Raw genomic sequence first — 21,363 nt, 5'->3', positions numbered from 1 at the left:
CACCCATTGGGTCACCCAGCCCCGCTGCCTCCCTCTGAACCCCAGCCCATTGCACCCATCACCCTCCCGCTCCACGGGGCACTGGCACTGATGGGATGGGGATACTGGTCCTGCTCTATGGGACCCCCAGAACCATCCTTCTCGCTCACCTTTGGTATGGACAGCATCTCCTCATGGTGCTGGGCTTGGCTCCCTTTGCTTGTGCAGAACCCCAGGCTCTGGATGCTGAACCCCATGATTCTGGGTGCAAAACCCACGGCTTTGGGTGCAAACCCCAGGGTTTTAGCCTGATGCAAGGTACAAACAGCTTCCAGCTGGCAGCAGGGTCCTTATGGGAGGAGGAGGAGGCTTTTGCTTCCTCCCTCTGCATAGCCTTGGCTCAGCAAACCCTGGCTCCGGATTTGCTCAGTTCCCTTGGCTTTCACTTCCCTTCATAATGGAGCTGGGGGCTCCCCAGCACTGGGATCACCCCCTGCCCATGTCCCCCCCTTCTGCACCACCCTAGTAGCAAATACTCAACCCAGGGTGCATCAACCCCAAATCCCGTCCTAAAACCAGAGCCAGGAGCCCCCCCCCCACCTGCTGAGCATCCTGCAATGGGGAGCACAGTGCTAGCCCCATCCATCCATCCATCCATCCATCCATCCATCCATCCATCCATCCATCCCTTCATCCCGACCCCTCAGAGCCAGTGCCCCCCTTGCTGCCACATGCCCTCCGTCTCCCCCAGCCCTCACCCTCCAGGTTTGCTGGCCACACAATGTCTGTTGTTTCAGCAGCTTTGCCTCGGACATGGGAGCGAAAGACACAAAAAAAGAGGGAAAAAGATGGGAAAAAACAAGAGGAACAAAAATAAACGAATTTGAAGCAGAAAACCCAAGGAAGCTCCCGGTGTCCCTGGCAGCGCTGCCTGAAATCTGGCTATTTTTAGTGACATCTTGTACATATGACTGTAAAATGGTAAACCGTGTGTATTATATATTGCCTCATTATATAGTGTATATATATGTATACATATACATATATATAATATATATGAAGACTGTAAATGTTAAGACTAGTGTTCTTATTAGTATATTGCTTCACACTGAAGATTGTGTGTAACAAGCTGTTTCTAAAAGATGTTTATTTTCCTTAAGAGTAAAAACCAGGTCATTGCATTCAGAGCGTCAATAAAGATACAACGATTGTTTTGGAAGTACGTGGCGCCCTGCTCGTGCCCTCTCTTTATCTTATGGGGTGTCCCCCCCCCCATTCTGTACCAGCCCCTGGTCCCCGTGTGCCACCCGTGCTGTAAGGATGGAGGTGATGCTGCAGCATCCTAAGTAGAGGAAGGGGGGGTTTGGGAGCTGTTGGTACCCGCTGGCCCCATCCCTCCCACCCCTGTCCCCTCCATCCCATGCAGTGCAGGGGGCAAGGGTGGACCCACAACCATCGGTCCCATGCCCCAACCAGGCCCTGTGTGCCCCCCAACTTCAGTGTCCCCCTCTCCCCAGTCCAGCACACACCAGTATAAATAATCAGCTTTAATTTGTCTGTACAAAACTGTCTGACTATGAAAATACCATTTAAAAAGGCAAGGCGGGGGGCAATGGGGGGCTATGTACAAGAGGGGGTGAAGCAAACGGATGGGGGTACCCACAGCCCCCCCCCCACCCCCCCCCCAGGAACCCTGTTGCATCCTGACATCCCTTCTCCTAAAGGCAGCTCCTAACTGGGGGGACTGGTCAGTGCTGGGGTTGGGAACAGGCTGGGGGGTCCCCTTTTAGCTACCACGGGTATGGATGGAGGGAAATGAGGAGGGGGCCACCATGGGGTTTAACCTGCTTCCCCCCCCCATCATGGGGGCAAAGTGAGGTGCCCCCAAACCCCCCTGCAGCAGTGAGGCCGGGTAAGGGGTAGCAGGAGATGAGGATGGGCACCTCGTGCGTCAGGGGCATGGGGGGGTACTGGGTGGCGCTGGGGCCAGGCTGCCCAAGCATCCCAGTGCCATGCAATACTGCGACAGTGTCACTAGAGGTCCCCACGTCCCATCACCCACGTTGGGCTGGGGACAAGGACAGAGCCATGGCGGGGGGGGGGGGGGGACGGGACACAAGCGCACCCGGGGAACCCCCATGTGTGTGTACCCCACACCAGGACCCTCCACCCCTATCCCCGGTGTCCCCTGCCCCTCTTCACCCACGCCTTCACCTTAAAACCCCATCCCATAGAAGAGGGAAACCGAGGCAGGCGCCTGCCCGCATCCCGGCCCCGCAGCGCATAGCAGGGATGCTGTGCCCCCCATCCCCATCTATCCCGATGTGACGGTGGTGCCGCTGCCCAGCTTGATGATCATCTGCTGGCAGTCGTGCAGGGTGCGCTTGTCCCCCAGCTTCTCCAGCGTGCGGGCGGCCTCGGCCAGCATTCCCACCCGTTGTCCCGGGCCCGAGAGGAAGCTGGGTGGGAGGTAGCAGCAGGCAAGGAGCAGGGCCTCGGCGTGCTCCCGCGGGGACGGGTGGCTCTCCGGCTCTCCAGCTGTGAGGGGGAGAACGGGGTCAGGCCCAAGGGTGACCATGGAAGTCATTGACCCTTCCCTTGGGTGCTCTGGTGCAGTGATGGGGCCGTTCACCCACCCCTATGGGCAGGAAGACCCCGCGCCCGTCACCCAGGTACTGCGGTGATGTGGGTGAGGTCCCAGCCCGTGTCCCACCTGGAATCATGGAATGGGTTGGGTTGGAAGAGACCTTAAAGCTCATCCAGCTCCAAGCAGGGACCCCTTCCGCTAGAGCAGCTTGCTCCAACCTGGCCTTGAACACTGCCAGGGATGGGGCAGCCACAGCTTCTCTGGGCACCCTGGGCCAGCGCCTCAGCACCCTCACAGGGAAGAGCTTCCTTATATCCAATCTAAATCCCCCCTGTTTCAGTTTGAAGCCATCACCCCTTGTCCCATCGCTCCAGTCCCCGATGCAGAGCCCCTCTCCAGCATCCTTGTAGCCCCCTTCAGACACTGGAAGCTGCTCTGAGGTCTCCATTCTCTTCTCCATCCAAACACCCCCAATGTCCCACCCTGTAAGCACACTGCCCACCTGCTTTGCTGCCTTGCCCCCCTCTCCTCCGCAGGCTGCGGTCCAGCAGCTGATGGGTGCGCGTGGGGCTGGCCCGGGCCATGAGGCGGGCGGTGGCTTCATGCAGGAATACCTGGATGGGGATGGGGACGGTGAGCGCAGCCGGGCACCGGGGCTGCAGGGACAGCCCAGGAGCAGCGGTGAGGGCCTCACCCGGCGCATGGCGGGGCGCAGGGTCTGTGCCAGGCGCCGCAGGCTGCTGAGGTCCTGCTGGAAGCCGCGGAGCTCGAGGGCGGACGCCTGGTAGAGGCAGCTGCGCTGCTGGCTGGCGCTCATCTGCTGCTGCCACAGGTTGGTGCGGGTCACCAGGAGCAGGTCGCAGAGCAGGAGCTGGACTGCCTGGGGAGGAGAGGGGAGAGGGGTGAGCAGGGGGTGCAGGGAGGGAGGAAGAGATTAAGGATGGAGGGAGGGATGGAGGGAAATACAGAGGGAGGGAGGGAGGGAGGGAGGAAAAGAATGAGGAAAGGATGGAGGAAATGATGAAGGAAGAGATGGATGGATGGATGGATGGATGGATGGATGGATGGATGGATGGATGGATGGAGAGATGGAGGAAGGGATGGAGGAAGGGATGGAAAAAGGGATGGATGGAAGGATAGAGGGATGGATAAAGGGATGGAAGGATAGAGGGATGGAGGAAGGGATGGAAGGATAGAGGGACGGAGGAAGGGATGGAGGAAGGGATGAAGGAAAGGATGGATGGAGGAAGAGATGGATGGATGATGGATGGAAGGATGGAGGGATGGAGGAAGGGATGAATGGAAGGGATGGATGATGGATGGATGGATGGATGGATGATGGATGGAAGGATGGAGGGATGGAAGAAGGGAGGAAGGAATGGAGAAAGGGATGGAGGAAGGGATGAAGAAAGGGATGGATGGAGGGATGGAGGAAGGGATGGATGGAAGGGGTGGATGATGGATGAAGGAAGGAAGGGATGGAGGATGGATGGATGCGTGGATGGACGCTGAGGTCCCTGCGGGCAGGCGCTGCTGCGCGGGGCCGCCGCCGGGCTGCATGGCAGGGGCATTGCACTCCCAGTCTGACACATGCAATGCAACTACAATGCACCCCTGCGAGGGCCAGGGGCACCTCCCGCAAGGGCCGGGGGCTCCCCAGGGTGGGTGCCACCTTCTCCCCCCCCCCAGCCCCAGCTCACCTTGTCAATGGTGGCCTTGGGGGGGCTGCCCAGGTCCAGGCTCTCCCGCAGGCAGCCGCTGGCCTTCTCGCAGTGGCTCAGGCTGGCCTGGCTCCCATCCTGCTTGCTCAGCATGGCACGGACGGCGCGGAAGGAGTGAAGGGCAGCGCGGGGCAGGGGTTTACTGCACGGGGGGGGACACACGGTGACCATGGGCCCTGCACTGGGCATGGCTGAGCCCCACTGCAGGGTGCATTGGCAGCCCATAGGGGATGGGAGGGGTGTGATGAGCTGACACCCGGTGTCCCTCGCACTCACTCTGAGCTCTGCAGCGCCCGGGGCATGGTCTCCACCAGCGGGTACAGGCGCTCGGCCCCCTCCTCATCTCCCCGCAGCCAGTGAATGACGGTGCCGATGAGGGATGCCCACCACTTGGAGACGGGGTCGGTGCCTGCGGGGCGGGAAGGACACAGGAGAGGGGTGTCCACCTCTCTGGTGGCCCCCTTCATGTATTGCCCCCATGAGGGGGACACACCAGCCTTTACCTGTGACAGCGGCCAAGCCGGAGCTGATGGAGGGAGTGGGGCTGGATGCGCCGCTGACGTTGGAGCAACCATTGAGGAGCTGGAGGTACTCGAGGGCATCGGAGAAGCGCCTGTGGGAGAGCAGCCATCAGTGGGGCTGGCCCCATGGTGGGTGCAGGGAGCGGGATGCCCATCCCAGCACTCACCCCTCTCCCTGGGCAGCGGGGCGGCCGGGCTCGGGCATGGCCACGCAGCACAGAGCCTTCTCCAGGAGGTGCTCACGGAAGAGCTGGGTCACCTGCGCCAGCGGATCCACTGCGGCACAAAGGGGCGATGAGCATGGGTACCCGACCCCAAAACGGGGATGCTCGGGGGATGCTGGGGTTACCTGGGTTGCCGGCAGAGCTGTAAATGGTCTCCCTCGGGACACCCTTCACAGCCCAGTCCCCGTCCACGAAGAAGCGGTGGCCCAAGGGGTGGCAGAGCCACTGCATGGCAGGGGGCACGGCCCCACCGTGGGACAGAGCCACGCGCCGGGCGCTGCAGAGGAAGGGGCGCTGTGGGGAGAGCAGGGGGTCAGGGTCCTGTGGGACACACAGGATCCCCATCCCATGGCGGTGGGATCTGCCCTGCTCTCACCGCCAAGAAGTGGAAGCAGCGGTGCAGGCTGGCCTTGACCCTCAGTGCGGCCGCCACGTAGATCTCAGCCAGGGCAGCCACGGATACAGCATCCCCGGCGCACTCAGCCAGGTTGACAGCGCTCAGAGCCAGGTTGATGGCCAGGAGGTGCCCCCCCGCCTGCTTCCCTGCGGGAACCGGGGGGGGGGGGGGTGTCAGCGGGGCGCAGGGTGGGATGCGAGCGTCCCCCGTCCCTCTCAATGCAGGCCCATACCGGCGAGGTGCAGCTGGTGCAGGCGGTGGTACGCCATGGCGGCGTCGCGGGCGCTCTGCCGGACGTGTGCGGGTGGCGGGGGGTCCGGGCGCAGCCCCCCGGCGCGGGCGGCCAGCCAGCGGCCCACCCAGAGGCGCTGCAGGAGGTGGCGCAGCAGGGTCCAGAGCAGGCTGCAGGCCAGGTCCCCGTGCGAGGCGGGCAGCGGCCGGCCCAGCGCCGCCAGCGCCGTGCGCAGGTGCTGAGCGCCCTGCGCGAAGTCCCCCTGCGCCGCGCGGAGAGGGGTGAATGGGGTCATGCGGCGCGATAGGGCAGCGTGGGAAAAGGGGCGGGGCTACTGGGTCAGGGTGGGGCCGGATAGGCTGAGCTGAGAGCGGGTGGGAGGGGCTAATCGCTTCACAGGAGGGGCTTCACGTGGCGCTATAGACGGGTGTGGAAAGTGGGCGGAGTCACAGCAGGTGGAAGAGGAGGGGTATGGGCAGGTGGGCGGGGCTACTTGTGTCAGGGTGGGACCGGATTGGCTGAGCTAAGAACGGGTGGGTGGGACTAGGTCAGGGGGCGGAGCTTCATGTAATGGTATGGGGAGGGCAAGGGGTGAAAAGTGGGCGGAGTCAGAGCCAGTGGGGGCGGCTGGGCGGGGCTGTTCGTGGTGTCATGGTGGGACCCGATTGGCTGAGCTTCAAGTAGGTGGGCGGGGCTAATGGCAGAAGGGGCGGGGCTCATGCAGAGGGGCGTGGTAGTGGTGGGCGTGGCGGGTGACGTGGCCCCGAGGGGCGGGGCTTACCCGGTCGAGGTCGAGGTCTGCCTGCCGGCGGTGGCGCCAGAAGAGGATGGAGGGCTCGGAGTGGGGCCGGGTGACCGGCTCCCCGCACACAAAGAGCCGCACCACGGCCCCCAGCACCAGCGCCGCGTTCAGCGCCCAGAAGGCCAGCGTGGGCCACAGCCACTGCGACCAGCCCCACGGCTCCTCTGTGTGCGGACACAGTCAGGGCCAGGTCTCCATCCCGGTGACCTCCACCCCGTGCCCACCACTGGGTCACCATCCCGGTGGTCTTCGTCTCATAGTCAGCCCAAGGGGCTCCATGCCGATGGTGTCCAACCCAACAGTCTCCACCCAATGGCTTCTGCCCCGTGGCCACCTCAGCATCCTCCACCCCAATCATCTCCCATCTCATACCCAGCCCATGACCCCCCTGCTGATGGCCTTCATCCCATGGCCACCTCCATTCTGATGGTCTCCACTCCACTGGTCTCTATGTCAGTGGCCTTCATCCCATCCCAACCTGAACAGCCTCCATTCCAACCACTTCAACCCAAGTAGCTTCCACCCCAACATCCGGCTCCCCAATGATCTCCACCTCAACAGTGTCCACCCCAATGCTCTTTACCCCGTGCCCACCCTGCCATCCCAACAGCCTCCATCCCCATGTCCTGCACCCCATGAGCTCCCATTGCAGCACTCACCCCCAGCACCCGACTCAGCCATGATGCTCCTGCTGGATCCAGCAGTACCCGCGCTCCTCACAGGGGCCGGGGCCCCACCAGAGCCCCGCAGGAGGGAGGCCAGGGGGTTGAAGGAGAGGCAGAGGAACACGAAGGTGCAGAGGGCCATGCGGGACCGGTCCAGCATGCCCTGGCTGCTGGGCGAGGGGGGGGGCTGCTCCTGCTTCACCTGCATGGGCAGAGCTGCTGTGAGCTCAGGGCATGGGGTGCAGGGCATATTTGGGGGTACAGAGTGTGAGCGACGGGCATGGGGCTTGGGTGCAGCAAGAAGCACCCCAGAAAGCACCCTTCCTCCAGCCCACAACGGGGCGAGAAGCAGCCTCATAGAGCAAGACCCAGGCTCTCGGCTCCTTTCCCCCATCTGGGTCACTTTGTTCTTGGCATCCCTGGTGGGATCCACATTGGATGCAGGGATCCCCCCCTGTACCTTGCCATGGTGGCAGAGGGGACTCTCGGGCTCCGAGTCACTGCTGCTGCTGTTGCTGCTGCTGCTGTGGTTGGGAGAGCCCGCGTCTGACGGCGGCGGCGTCAGCATCTCCATCACCTCCGCCTTCACCACCTCCATGGGGGCCTCTGCCTTGGCCCCCCCACTGCAGGAGGACACCAGCTCCTTCAGGGACTCTGCGGGGAGCAGAGCGAGATGAGAGGTGATGGGGGGGATACGGCTGAGCCCCCCCCCCCAGGACCTTCCCATCAGCTCACTGTTCTTCTGCATGGCCATCTTCAGGGCCAGGTTCTCCTGCTTCAGCTTCTGGTTGTTCTGCTGCAGGAAGCGGATGTACTCAATGGCCTTCCTCAGGATCGCTGACTTATTGAGCTGGTGATGGGAAGGGATGGCTCGGAACAACACCGGGTCAAGAACCCCCTTCCCCACCCCTTATCCCACCCATCCCTGAGCTCCCACCTTGGCCTCGGTGCCCACCACCAGGTCCTTGAGCTCCACGATCTTGTCGTTGATGGAGGAGCGGTACCGCTTCTCGATGGCGTTGTGCGCCGTCCGCTTCTCCCCCCTGCTCGGCACCGGCGCCGGCTTCCCGCTCGGTGCCAGCCGGTTGATGGGCAGCTTCTCCGTGTCCACCACCAGCGGCACCGTGGCCAGGATGGCCCCTCCGCTCACCAGCGCCTATGGGGATGTGGGATAACATCAACGCGGGTCTCGGAGCATCCCCTCATCCCAGAGATCCCCAAAGGTGGGACCTACCGGCACCTGCAGCGGGGCAGCAGAGCCGCTGGCGCTGGTGGCCAAGGAGGTGATGCTGGAGGTCTTGGCACTGCCAGGATCCGTCTTGACAGCCGTCAGCAGCAAGGAGTCAGCCTTGATGAAATGGGGCTGCAGCAGGACCTGGGGGGCAATGGGGAGATCAGTGGGGCCAGGGGGAGGCCAACGGGACCCCCCCATCCCTATCCCTGTGCTTACCGGCACTGGCTGGATGTGGGGTGAGACGGTCTGGGCTGTGGGGGCAGCGGGGGGCAGGAGCTGCTGGGGTGCCACGTTCTGCACTGCCAGGGGCTGGCCAGGCTGTGGGGTGGGCAAGGGGGGGCTGGACAGGGTCTGCCCCACAGCCCCGGGCTGCACGGCTGGGCACAGAGCAGAGCACAGCGTTACCGGACTCACATCATCCCAACCCTCTGGCAAGAGTCCCCCATAGCAAACCCCCTCCAGTTCCCTCCCTGCACCCCTCATTATATCCTCACCGGAGAAGCCATGCTGGCTCTGGTAGCCCACCACGGGCTGGGGGCTGAACTGGCTGCTGGATGTGGGGATGAAGCTGGGGGTCAGCATCACTCCAGGCTGGGGCTGGCTGCTGGGCACGGCCGCCGGCTCCTCCTTCACACCCGGGGCCGGGAGGAGCGGGGCCGGGGGCTGTGGGGTGAACGGAACCATCCCGGGGGGGCCCGGGTAGACGCTGCCGGTGGCGGGGGGAGCCTTGGTGGGAGGCAGGAAGGTGCTGAGGGTGCCCGGGGTGGGCGGCAGCCCCGGGGACACGGCGCCATCGGGGACACCGAAAGAGGAGTCAAAGAGCCCCGGGAAGTCGGAGTCGGGCTCATTGATCAGCTGGAGCATGTCTGCAAAACAGCCCCCCCCCCAATGCCATCAATGCACCCGCATCCCAAAGGGCCCCCCAGCCCAGCACAATGGGGATGGGTTCCCGTTATCCGGAGGCAGAATTCCCTGAGACCCCGGGGATCTGCTGTGCCCTGCTCTGTGCAGCCTCCCCAGTGGGGGAACTGAGGCACAGAGCACCCAATGGCCACCAGCAAGCAGAGGTGGGGGTGCCAGGGTGGATCTCAGCCTGCTTCCGAGGTGGAGGGGAGCAGAGATGGGTTTGTGCCACCCCCATACTGAGGGGAAGGGGTGCTGGGACACCCGGGATGCACCAGACCCCTGTGCCTGCCCATGGCACCTCTGGCAGGGGAAGCGTGGGGTTAAACAGCCTCGGGGGGTGCAGGGTGCTCAATGGGATGTCCCCATCCACACCCCCAACATCCACACCTCGGCGTGTCCCGGGATACTCCCACCGAAGCATCCCCTATGGTACCCTATGGTGCACCCCGCCACAGAGCATCATCACCCCAAGACCATCCACAGCAGTGACCCCAACGGGGAGGAGGATGAGGATGACGAGGGGGGGGGCACCTCTAAGGTACTGGTACCCCGCAGGAGGCCCCAGCCCCGCAATGGGGCACCGGGAGGTGTCGGAGCCTTGCCCGTGCCTCCTCCCTGCGCTGCCCGCGCCAGGCCGGCAGCGGGGCCGGCCATGGGGTGATGCGACTCCGCCAATCGCCGCCCGTCCCCCCCCCCCCCCCCAGACAGCCCCGGGGCCGCGCCGAGGTGAGCCCGGGCAGCGGGGCACCCGCGGGCACCCGCCGAGGTTACTCGGGGTCAGGCTCCATTAACTCCTTCATCCTGCATCCCGCCGCTGCGAGGGGATGCTCTGTGCTTGGTGCTCAGCACGCAGGGGGGGATACCCGGCAAGGAGACACCCCATAAGGACCAGGGTCTTTCCACAGCCCCATTCCCCCCCCTAAATACATCCAGCCCTGGGTACCCCTTTCTGCACTGATGTGTTCCAGTGGGGCTCCCGTCCTCACCCCGCAAGGAGCAGGGTGTTTGCACAGCCCCATTTCCCCCCTAAAAGACATCCATCCATGGCACTGGTGTGTTTCCTTCCCGTTCAAGCTGCCCCATGGTCCAGAGACAAAGATTTGGAGTGCAGAGAGGGGGTGCTCCATCCTGTATCCCCCTTTTAAACACCCAGCACCTATTACATATGCTGTGGCACCCATGCCATGGGCACCCAGTACTACCACCCTGCTCATAGGGGCCCATGGGGCAGAGCAATCGGTTGTGGGTCCTGGAATATCACATCGGGATGACCCATGGCCACCCATGGCTCAGACAGGGGTCAAGCCATGTGGGTGAAGCGTGGTGCAATTCCCACCCTTCCCTACCCATGCCAAAAGCATTGGCACTGGGATGAGCTTCCACCTCCATCCTGGATCCTGGAGGAGAGACCCCATAATGGGGCAGGAGGTGGAGAGCTTGGACAGCACCATGCCCACCTCGATGCATGCTCCACCGGCTCTGCCGGTCCGTGCCATTTGGCACGGACCGGCAGAGCCGGTGGAGCATGCATCGAGGCAAGCGCAGGGCTGGCCATAGGCCAAAACACCCCAATTTTGGGCTAAAATCACGTTAATATTGCACCCAGCACCCATTAGACCTCATTGCCACGATGATGGGGACCTGCTCCCCACCAGCATCCCCATCCCATTGCTCCCATCCGGACAGGAGAAGGGTTCTAATGGATCCCAGTCGCTGGGATGCTCCATTGAACCTGGTATAGAGCTTCCTCCCCCCCTTCCCTTCCCCTCCCCGCCTTCTCTTCCCTTCACCCCATCCCGGTTGGATGGCTCAGGGAATCCTGGAGGGAATGACCGCGAGTAACCCCGCCGGTGACGTCATGGAGGGGCGGGGTTACACGCGACACGATGCTGAGACCGTACAGAGGTGGGGGGGGCCCCGTCGGGGCTGTCCCGATACCGGTACCTTCAGCTTTGGGGGTCCCGGTGTCCTGAATCCCTCCGATTCCCATTGGGATCCCGCTTCTCCCCCATTATCCCCTGCACTGATTCCACGCTCCAGCAGCTCCGCGTTCCCTCCCCATACACCGGGCCCGGTACCCAGCCCGCTCGTGTCCCAGTGCACCGAGCCCGCTACCTCCAGCCCCGGTACCGCACCGCCCATGCACCGAGCCCCTTTTATGCGTTGACACCGCTCCCGAGGTCATGTCCCGGTAACTGGGTCTATGACCGTGCACCGAGCCCCGTCCCCCCAAAGAGCCCGATCCCGACCGTTCTCCGACCTCCGCTGTTAGAGCGGCCCCCGGCACCGCACCGAGCCCGGTCCCAGCCGTGCCCGCGGTACTGCCCCGCTCACGGGACTCACCGTCGATGTCGCTGAGCAGGGCCGTGTCGATGTCGCTGGCCCCGGAGAGGCCGAGGGACGGCGTCAGCCCCTCCAGGGCCGCGTCGTCGAAGGCGAGCGCGCTCATCCCGGCGGCGGCAGCGGAGGCGGCGGCTCCCGGTAGCGGCTCTAGGAGCGGCGGGGCCGCCCGCCCGCCATGGCCATGGCCCGGGAGAGGCAGGAGGGAGGAAGGGGACGAGCCGCCAAGTTGCGAACCGTGCCCAGACCTGATACCGGCGGGGGAGGGACGGGCGCGGGGAGGGAGGGAGCGGGTGGAGGCGGATCCGCAGCCGCGGCCCGCCCCGCGGCCGCCCGCCCGCCCCGCTCCGCTGCACCGGGACCCCCGGTAGCACCGGGACGTGATGGAGCGGGTGTGGAGGAAGGCACGGGGATGCTGCGAGGAGCCAGGCTGAGAGAGCTGGGCTGGTTCAGCCTGGAGGGGAGAAGGATCCTTAAGGAGAGACCTGAGAGCAGCTCCAGTGCCTAAAGGGGCTGCAGGAAACCTGGAGAGGGGCTTGGGACAAGGGCCTGTAGGGACAGGCCAAGGGGAATGGCTTTAACCTGCCAGAGGGGAGACTGAGATGAGCTCTTAGGCAGAAGTTCTTCCCTGTGAGGGTGCTGAGGCGCTGGCACAGGGTGCCCAGAGAAGCTGTGGCTGCCCCATCCCTGGCAGTGTTCAAGGCCAGGTTGGACACAGGGGCTTGGAGCAAGCTGCTCTAGTGGAAGGGGTCCCTGCTTGGAGCTGGATGAGCTTTAAGTCCCTTCCAACCCAAACCAATCCCTGATTCCATAACCAGGGCAACAGTCCCCTGGGAAAGGCACCAAGCCCTGGGGACAGACACCAAACACCTGGGCTGGGCTCTAAATACCAGGGCTGGGCATTAAACAGAGCTTAGCCCTGGCTCGGGGCACGTATGGGAGCGGGGAGGAGAAGGTGGTGGCAGTGGCTGCAGGAGCCCCCTGCACCTCATGGAGGCCACAGGCTGGGGTGAGCCTGGACCACTCCATCACCTCTTGAAGCTGCTGTGGATATGTGCCTTGCCCTCCCGGTATGGCTTCCAGAGCATGCCTCACCACCGCTGCCCTACAGCAGCATGGCCCTGGGTGGGAGAACCTCCCATCACCTTGGTCAGGGGATGCTGAAGGGGTGATGCTGCCCTGTGAGCCCTGTGGGAAGCAGGAAAACCATTGGGGCCATTAGGATCAGCCCCGTGGCTGCCCACAGGTGCTGAGGCTCAGTGTGGGGGTCTCCGGGTAAGCCCATGCTGTGCCCTGGACCATTGTCCCCCTGGAAGTTTGCCCTTTCCTCATGTGCCATGGATCTGAGGTTACCTGTGGCTTCATTAAACCTGGCCGCACCATAACCACGGGAGCTGGAACTGGATGATCATAAAGCCCTTTCCAACCCAAACTATTCTATGATTCTATTGCTTTCCATCATTGCCTTCCATGTGTCAGCACAGTGGGCACCCCTGTGCAATATGGGGACACCCCAGTGCAATGGGCTCACTGGGGACCACACCGAGCACCCCATCTGTGCCCATGGTGGTGGCAGAGCTGTGGGTTCACAGCCCAGCCGGGCCCCTCTGCACCCTCACCCTGCTCAAGCCTCCTCAGGCTGGGTCATTCACTTGTGCCCGAGCTGGGGACAAGCCCAGGAGCCCTGGCTCAGCTCCATGCTGATGGCAGGGGCAGCGTTACCCACACCCAGAGCATTGGCAGTGGTGCGGACATCTCTCACCCATAGAAAAGCCCTTGAGACCCACAGTCTGCCATGGGGTGAGCAGGGGGGCTCTGTGCTGTCCCCGACATTCCTATTCAGGTCACCAGGGAGAAGCCAGGCTCACGGTGTGGAGGTTTCCCTTGCTCAGCACCCTGCAGGAGGATGGGGAAGGGGAGATGGATGTGATGTGTCCCCACAAGGCTTTAGAGCAGCATGAACATGGCGGTCACACAGCTTTAACAACCCACACAACACTCAGGACGCAGCTTTCCCTATGGAGACACAGACTGGAGTAAGGAATCACACGCACAAACACAGCCCTATCTCCACACGTTGCAGTGCCCCATCCCTGTACCCCAAAGCCCCCCTAGAGCGCTCTTCGCTTCGGTTTCCCCCCAGCTCCATGGGACCACAGCAGCATCCTGGCTCCGCGGGGAGGAATGAAGCCGTCGGGATGGGGCGGGCGTGTTTGGAGGGCGATGGATGCAGGCGGGGTGGGGCTCCCCGTGGTTGCGGGGTAGGGAAAACCCCGCCTGTAGGACCAGGCCCTCGCAGCCAATAAGCGCGGCGGCCCGGAGTGGAGTGATTCTGCATCACGGCTCAGCGCCCGGGATTACATCATGTGGGTCCTGCGGGGATGGCAGCGGGGCCACGTGGTTGCTCCGGAGTCGCTGAGAAGCTTTTCCTGGGAGGAAACCGCAGGGATGAGACGGGAAAACAACGGCCATGAGATGGATGGGATCCGGGCGATGGGCTCGGGGAGCTGCGTAGGGCGCATCAGCAGCATGGAGCATCATCGCTGCCCTGGTGGCAGTGACAGGCTCCGGGATGTGCTGTGCTTCAGCTGCATCCTCAGGCACCTGCATGGGGCATCCCGCATCCTGCTCCCCTAAAGCGTTGTGTCCAGCCCCATTCGCAGCCCTCACATCCCTCATGCTTCAGGCGTTGTTTTGCTACTGCAGAGCCTGGCGTTAATCATTAATCCGGGTTGTAAACAGATTCAAAGCCTCTTCGCTCCTTCACTACCTGTAACACTGCTCTGCCGACTGCCCCTTCCTGAGCTGTGGCTTGGGTAAACACAGAGCCAGGCTCCGGATGCTGCACAGCCATCGCTTGGGGTTCATTTACCCAGAGGTGAATTCACCTGTGGTCACTTCCCATTGGCACCGGGATCCAAACCTAGGTCCCTGACACTGAAAAGCAGCAATGCACACCCTGTGTGAGGCACACGTACGTGCTCCATGCTCAGTTCGGGGGGTCTGATGACATCTGTGGGGCCACACATGCAAAACGTCCCCACATTCTTGTCCTGCTCTTACTCTTCCCTTTGCACCCACTTCGGCTCCTGTTGGAGTTTGGGGTTAGAGGGATGTGTAGCTGCGGGGCAGACCCTGCCCTCCCTGCACAGCACTGGCAGCTGATGACCCAATGCTTTGTGGGTGATTCTGCTCCCTTCTCAACAGAGCCATGAACCTACCCGAATACACCCAACAGGGAGCCAGGCACATGATCAGCGCGGTGGCAAACAAGCTGGGGCAGAGCCGGATGGAACACATGCTAATCTGCAGCTACAAGGAGGAGAAACCCATCTTTCAAGCTATTCCACACACACCCCGTCCCCACAGCAGCTTTAAACCAGAGGCCGTGATGTTTTGATCCCCACGTGCAAGACAGAGACCGAATCAGTTCGGTTCTGGCTGAAGTGATGCTGTATCACTTGTTCAGGGTTCCTCGATGGCTGCTCTTCCTCCTCCTGTGCCCATCAAAATGACAGCCATAAGTGAAGATGTTGGAACAGATTCCTGGTGGATGAGTCATGCAGTTGCATGTTGCATGGGCTGGGAACATCACCTGCATTGCAGTGCACAACAGCTCCTTACCCATCGCTTTCTAGGTCACCAAGGGCAGTGAACTGAAGTTACCCTCCTGGGACTATCAAACCCTGTGAGATGGGCAAGTGACAGCGATCAGGTCCCCCCTGAGCCTTGTCTTCTCCAGACTGAACCCCCCAGGTCCCTCAGGTGCTCCCCATCACACTGTGCTCCAGGCCCTGCACCAGCTCCTTTGCCCTTCTCTGGCCCCACTCCAGCCCCTCAATGTCTCTCTGGTAGTGAGGGGCCCAGAGCTGAACACACAGGATTCAAGGTGCAGCCTCACCAGTGCCCAGTGCAGGGGCACAATCACTGCCGTGGTCCTGCTGCTGCACTGGTGCTGATCCAGGCCAGGATCCCACCGAAGACCCAGGGCTGTGTCATTTGGAGGCAACCATGGATTCCCCAAAGCCCATGTTGTGTTTTGACATCCGATGGGCACCCAACAGCAGCTACAGACCATGTGCATCTCCCACCTTGCTCATCCCTTGTGTGGTCCAGGCTGGGCAGTGAAGCAGAGTGAGACACCACCACGTGAGAGACAGATGGACACCATCCTCCCAGTCACACCAGTAGTGTATTTATTGGAGTAGCTCACATGCAGGAACCAAAGTAGAGATGATTTCTGGAGCAAGTTAAACAACGGTAGATTAATACAGTTGTATCGTCCTTAACGGCAACACTTGCTACGTGAATACAGCAACGTTTTAGTGTTGGGTTTGTCTTTTGTTTCCCTTTACAATCTCCTGAAACAGTTATTGTCCCCTCCCCTACCCCATTCCCAAACAAAAAAATACCCAGTATCTTCAGTAAATAAATATTATCCACTTTTATCTGGAAAGCCTACAGCTGTAATATACAGAGAAGCTATGACACAGGTTACATCTGAAAGGTTAACGACAGCTCATGATACCATGTACAGAATGAGGAGCTCGTACTCATAAAAACACAAGAGCAGGGTGGGCAGTTTGCTGTAGGGTTTGCCATGGGCTAAAGAGAACCAGCACCACTGATGGAGCAGCAACCTGCTACCAGTGCCTGGGGCATGGAGGGATGTGGTGGGATGAGTAGATGGGTACCAGCATCACCTCTGGGTGCTTGGGAAGCAGGGTTCCTACCTCCTCTGCTGTGCTGCTGGGCTGGGTGCCCTCCAAGGCAGCTCTAACTCCACTCACTGTTTGCCTGCTTCATTATTTCCATAGAAATAACTGTCCTGAGCTGGGTTTTTCCAGGGTGGGCTCCTCAAGGCTTGTGGTTAGCGCTGAGGAGGTAAACAGGGACTGAGCTGGATGCAGATAGCACAAGCAGTTCCCATTCCACTGCAATCCCACAAGCTGACAACTCACCGCATGAACAAGACTGTTGGGAGCGCTCCTGTTTGCCCTCCCGGTCTGCATGTCCTGTCCTCACGGGGGAAAGCAGGAGAGCAGTGAATACAGAGGAGCAGGAACAGGCTCTGTTGGCCGAGGCCCACTTCCATCACAGCTTGCTTATGGGGCCCATCACCCCTGCCTTGGGTCTGACACCACGGCCTGGATCTGTTCTTCCACCACTGGAGGGAAACATCTTGCCACTGCAGCCAGCCCTGCCGAGTCCTCCATTTAAAAGGGGGAACAACCATTTGTATCCCATGAAAGAGAAGGCAAACGAATGGAACCCCCCATTAAAATCCTTCTGCAGCTTGCAGGTGTGGAGATGGCAGAGCTGACTCGATCAGCCCACTTCAGACATGGAGGTTGTGATCATCCAAAGGGGAAAGGTATGTTGGAGGCTACCAGAGGGTCCCAGTTAAGGACCAGTCTCTGCATTAATGCTGTTCCCTTTAAGAGACACCCTGCTACGTTGTTATGAGCAGTTCTCCCATGAGCCTTACCTACATGCTAAACACCCTGAGCATCTGTACAGCACATGGTTATCTATTATACCTGCCAAGGATGCAGCTGAAATCTACACATAACAATTAAAAACCGGCCCCAAAGGATGTATTTAAATAGAAACCATTGATTTCTTACATCTCAGCACATGAAGGGTTAACAGGAGAGGTTAAAAAACACACCAGAAAAAGAAAATATATTGACAAAAATAAATACATGGAGCTGGAAGAGGGGAGCATTAGAACTTACAAAGGACCCCGATAATAATTTAGTGTCATTGAGTGTCAAGCTGTGATTCCTAATGTGCCTAGAAAGCACTGGGATGTTCTCGCTTATGGGAAGTGGATCAGGCTGTGGCTCCATCCCTCTTCTCATAAGCACTGGAGCCACGCAAGTCCTCTGCCCACTTGCACAGAGGAAGCGCTTGGAGCGAAAGCAAAAGGAAGAATGAATGAAGAGCTTGGTCTCTGAAGTGAAAACCCCCTTCCCTTTTCCTCATGCAGTTTCCACTGCTCAGGTTTTCCACAGACCACAAGAGGATGGGGAAGATGGGAGATCCTGATACAGGACATTAGGGAAGCTCTATTAAAGAAGGTTTGGGCTCAGCCAATCTATTCTGCTGCACCCTTTCCAGCCCTGATGTGCTCAGCCCCTGTGAGCCGGGTCTGGTGGATCCAGGCTCCAAATATACCCCAGGGCAGGGCTGTGCTTTCGGCAGACCCATAAGGGTATCACCCAAAGGACCCTCAGCCATTGCCCCAGGCTGAGCACACACCTCTCAAGGAAGGCACCTCCTGAGGACTGCCCCACTTCCAGCAAAGCCACTGCTTGTCCCCACCACCCCCTGCAAACAGGGCTCTGTTTCCCTATGGATAACGCAGGGCGTCAGTGGGGACCAACACAGGCTCCCCATGTCCCCTCGGCCCCTCTTCTTAGTTCACCTCTTTTCCACCCCAGTGGGAGGGAGCAGCCCCTGACAGCTTCGAAAGGGACCAGCATCTCTCTAAAACAAGCACCTGAAGTCGCAGCTCAGGTTCAGTGTGACAGCAAGCAGCAGCATTAACAGCACACACCTCCCCATCCCTTTCTGCTTAGGGGTGGGGGCAGCAGGGCCAGCAAATCTGCAACAGTGGGGGTCTGCAGGGGGCTTGGTGACAGCGCCGGTGACATCCTTGGCACTCAGCATCATCTGACAATGTCCCCAAGCTTGAGCAATGCGATTATCTCCTCCGGCTTGGCAGGGAAGCTGGATTAACATGCTCAGAATCACCTGATGTGGCCATTTACAGGGTCAATGTGTTTCAAGGATTTAGAAGAGAAAATACGCACTTAAAACGCCCACAGAGCTTTTTGCATCGACAGGAACGGCACCAATTCATCCTGCGCTGGTAACAGAGCTCAGGCAATCACCAGACACAGCCTGAAATCAGATCAGCATCGCAACAGAAGCTTGTGGCCACATCTGACGTGTCACAGCAAGGCAGGAGCTGGCAGCCAGTGTCTGAGCATTGGGCTCGGCTTGTGTTACACAGCGAGGGCAGTTACACAGCGAGGGCAGTTACACAGCGAGGGCAGTTACACAGCAGCGCGTAGGTGCAACCCAGGCAGACAGTCCTGGTGCTTTCCATTAGCCGTAAAGAAGATGAAACAGAGAGAAACATGGAAGGGAGAGGGCCAGCAAGTGGGGAGAAGAGGCAGCTTGATCTCCAAGCAATCTCCATCCTCACACTGATTTCCCCCCATCCACTTGCAAGCCATGCTATGTTCTGCACAGGGAGCTATGGAGCAGTGGGGAGGTGCCAAGTTAGTGCTGGGGGTGGCTACATACAGAGGGATCCTGGAAGAGGATGCAGGCAGGGCAGGAGAGAGGAGAGACAAGCAGGGACAGCAGACATCTGACCTGGGGCAACCTGGGAATCCTGCACCAACCACTTCCCACCAAAGGTTAATGTGACCTCTCAAAGACCATCACTGCTGCAGCCAGGCCCTTGGGTAAGAGGTTTTATGTGTCACAGCCCACCAAAGCGTGCTGTACCCTGGAGAATATGAGCTGAAATAACTATGCGGTGATAAAAGCTTCTATCACGTTCACCTCAGCTGTTTATAGCACAGCTTCTTGGTGTCGAACAACTTCCGAGAGAGCTCAGCACACATCAGCATCCTGGGAAGCTCAGACATGCTGAGCCCGGACACAGTGGCTGGCTGCCCACAGTGAGTGCCCTGAGGAAGAGGGGGCTGGAGCACTGCTGCCTGCACAAGTGTTCATCTGATAAAGTGCCTCTCTGTCAGGACAGGAAGCTCTCCCTGCCATGCCGTGTTCAGCTCTCCCTTTGATCCTGCCATCCTGCACCACTGGCTTCCTACCAAGGAACATGCTGGGGGACGCAGCGATGGCTGGAGCTGTCTGCCCCAGCTCTGCCTGTCAGCCCAGCGAGGCAGGCACACATGCTGGAATCCCTTCTGGCAGCGCTGGGAAGAGCTGCACTCTCAGCCATGCCTCTGGCAAAGCAAGGGAATACGCTTGTTTGCACAAGGAGGAAGGAGACTGCAGCCCCACAGGAGCTGGGAGTTAATAAAGGAGCAGAAGTATCAAAAGACATTCCAATACAAGCAATATGGCCACAATCATCCAACACTTTCTCAGGTCCAAACCTAGAAGGAGATGAGGAGTTTCACCTCCAGCACAGGCAGGCACAGCCAACCCCTCCATGGTAACCATCTCCCTCAGCGTTTTCCTACAAGCTTCTATGAGGTTTGCCTCTTTGTCTCATACCTACCACCAAGATCCAGCATGTCTATCCTAGCAGGCATGGCAGGGAATCCAGGAACTTCTCTCAGTTCACACCCAGTCCATGAACAAGTCCTCTCCATCTGCAGGGATGTTGTTTACAGCGGCTGAGACAGTTCTACAGTCACTGAAGGAGGAATCTAAGGTAAGGAAAAACCCCACCTGGCTATTCTAAAAGGCAAACACAGTAGGAAAAAGCCCTCCTGTGAGAATGCTCTCCCAAAGAGCAAACTGCTTCATGCACCAACCTTCCAGCATCCCTTTAGCTGGGTTTCTCATCCTCACCCACTGCCAGAGCTCCTGGACGTGGCCAACAGACTGCTTTTAAATTAGAGTAAGCCCAGATAAAACACAAGGTGTGTGTGTGGGGGGAAATACACCCTGTGAGATTGAGAATACGAAGCACCATACAAAGTGGGGGAAAGCGACCACCATATGGTACCAAGGGATGTGTGAGTGGGAGAGTAAAGGATTTTCACTTGTGAAGCACATGTTGAAAGGGGGAACAGTTGTTCCTTGCTGTCGAATCTGACACGAAAGCCAATCCATTACCATTTCAGCTAAAAATAAAGACACGCTCCTCCTGAACATTCCAGCTCAGTCAATTACATGCTGATCGACAGAGCAGTCAACTTGGCAGGACCTGCCTACAGAAGAGGATGATCCCTACATAAATTGAAGGGCAAGGCTGCTCTCTCCCCTCTGGGCTTTTGTTTCAACGCAGTGTGACGTACTCATGCATTCTAAAGGGGTTTTCAGCATCAAGAGCTGGTTTTGTGCAGCTGGGATAGGAAGGAGGGGATTAAGCAAGTGCTGGAGAATCGTGGTCTGGCAGGAATAGTCTTGGACTTAAATAGAAAGAGTCAGCTCGTGGGGGTGGGTTGTTTGGGGAGGGAGAGGAGAAGGAGGGGAGGGAAAGAGAAGCAATCTATGAAATCAGGAGGAAGGAAGTCGTTGTTATTGTGGGAGGACAGAGTGGCCGCACAGAGCCATTCGCCTGCAGAGCACAGGGGTGGGAGGGTGGCAAAGAGCGATCTTCACAGTGCAAAGAGGGCATCCTCGGAGCGCTCCTGCTTTTTCCTGCTGGAAGGATTTGTTGGAGGGGTGGGGGTTTCCTGGGGAGGGGAGGGCAGGTTGGGAACCATCTCCGCCGCTTTGGCTCGCTCTTCTAGGAATTTGTCAAACTCTGCAAGGCAAAACGAGAGAGAAGGGAGAAAAGGTAAGAGCCAGATGCAGGTCAGCAGGGACTCAAACCCCAATGCCTGGCATCGGTAGGCACACATTCGTGTGCAGCCTGACTTCCTCAGGAAAGGGTTCGGTGTCCTCTGAGACACCCCAGCTCAGGCAGCAGAGGGAATCAATCCCACGCTATGCCATCGGCTGCGACAGAAGCAGGGAAACATCATTCCAAAGGGCTGAGCAGCTTGGGGACGCGTTCCTGCTGGCACACACGCAGTGCACAGCCAAGGGAGATGGCA

The 21,363-nt window shown here is 59.8% G+C and overlaps 2 protein-coding genes across 4 annotated transcripts in view; both read right to left on the bottom strand.

The window, feature by feature from the left end:
• Window positions 1–2,208: 2,208 nt before the first annotated feature.
• Window positions 2,209–11,798, bottom strand: SREBF1 (sterol regulatory element binding transcription factor 1). The gene is made up of 19 exons (XM_080618829.1): window positions 11,612–11,798; window positions 8,857–9,228; window positions 8,579–8,739; window positions 8,363–8,503; window positions 8,066–8,284; window positions 7,864–7,978; window positions 7,589–7,782; window positions 7,123–7,330; window positions 6,443–6,627; window positions 5,662–5,923; window positions 5,409–5,575; window positions 5,158–5,326; window positions 4,976–5,084; window positions 4,791–4,900; window positions 4,564–4,696; window positions 4,267–4,429; window positions 3,261–3,446; window positions 3,069–3,180; window positions 2,209–2,517 (listed from the first exon to the last, which is right to left on the bottom strand). The coding sequence occupies exons 1-19, from the start codon at window positions 11,715–11,717 to the stop codon at window positions 2,294–2,296; spliced, it is 3,336 nt and encodes a 1,111-aa protein (XP_080474955.1). The 5' UTR covers window positions 11,718–11,798; the 3' UTR covers window positions 2,209–2,293.
• A 3,983-nt stretch (window positions 11,799–15,781) lies between these two features.
• The window catches only part of TOM1L2 (target of myb1 like 2 membrane trafficking protein), a 56,600-nt gene continuing 51,018 nt past the window's right edge, over window positions 15,782–21,363 (bottom strand). For 2 of the 3 annotated variants that reach the window (XM_080620032.1, XM_080620033.1), the window contains one exon: window positions 15,782–21,071. In XM_080620032.1, the coding sequence (XP_080476158.1) occupies window positions 20,923–21,071 (149 nt within the window). In that variant the 3' untranslated portion in view covers window positions 15,782–20,922. The remainder of the gene's footprint in view (window positions 21,072–21,363) is intronic. The other variant, XM_080620034.1, reaches the window with a different exon arrangement.

This window comes from Psittacula echo, assembly GCF_963264785.1.
Source record: "Psittacula echo genome assembly, chromosome: 5".
In the NCBI taxonomy this organism is placed as follows: Eukaryota; Metazoa; Chordata; class Aves; order Psittaciformes; family Psittacidae; genus Psittacula; species Psittacula echo.
This window is presented reverse-complemented; position numbering and strand designations above follow the sequence as displayed.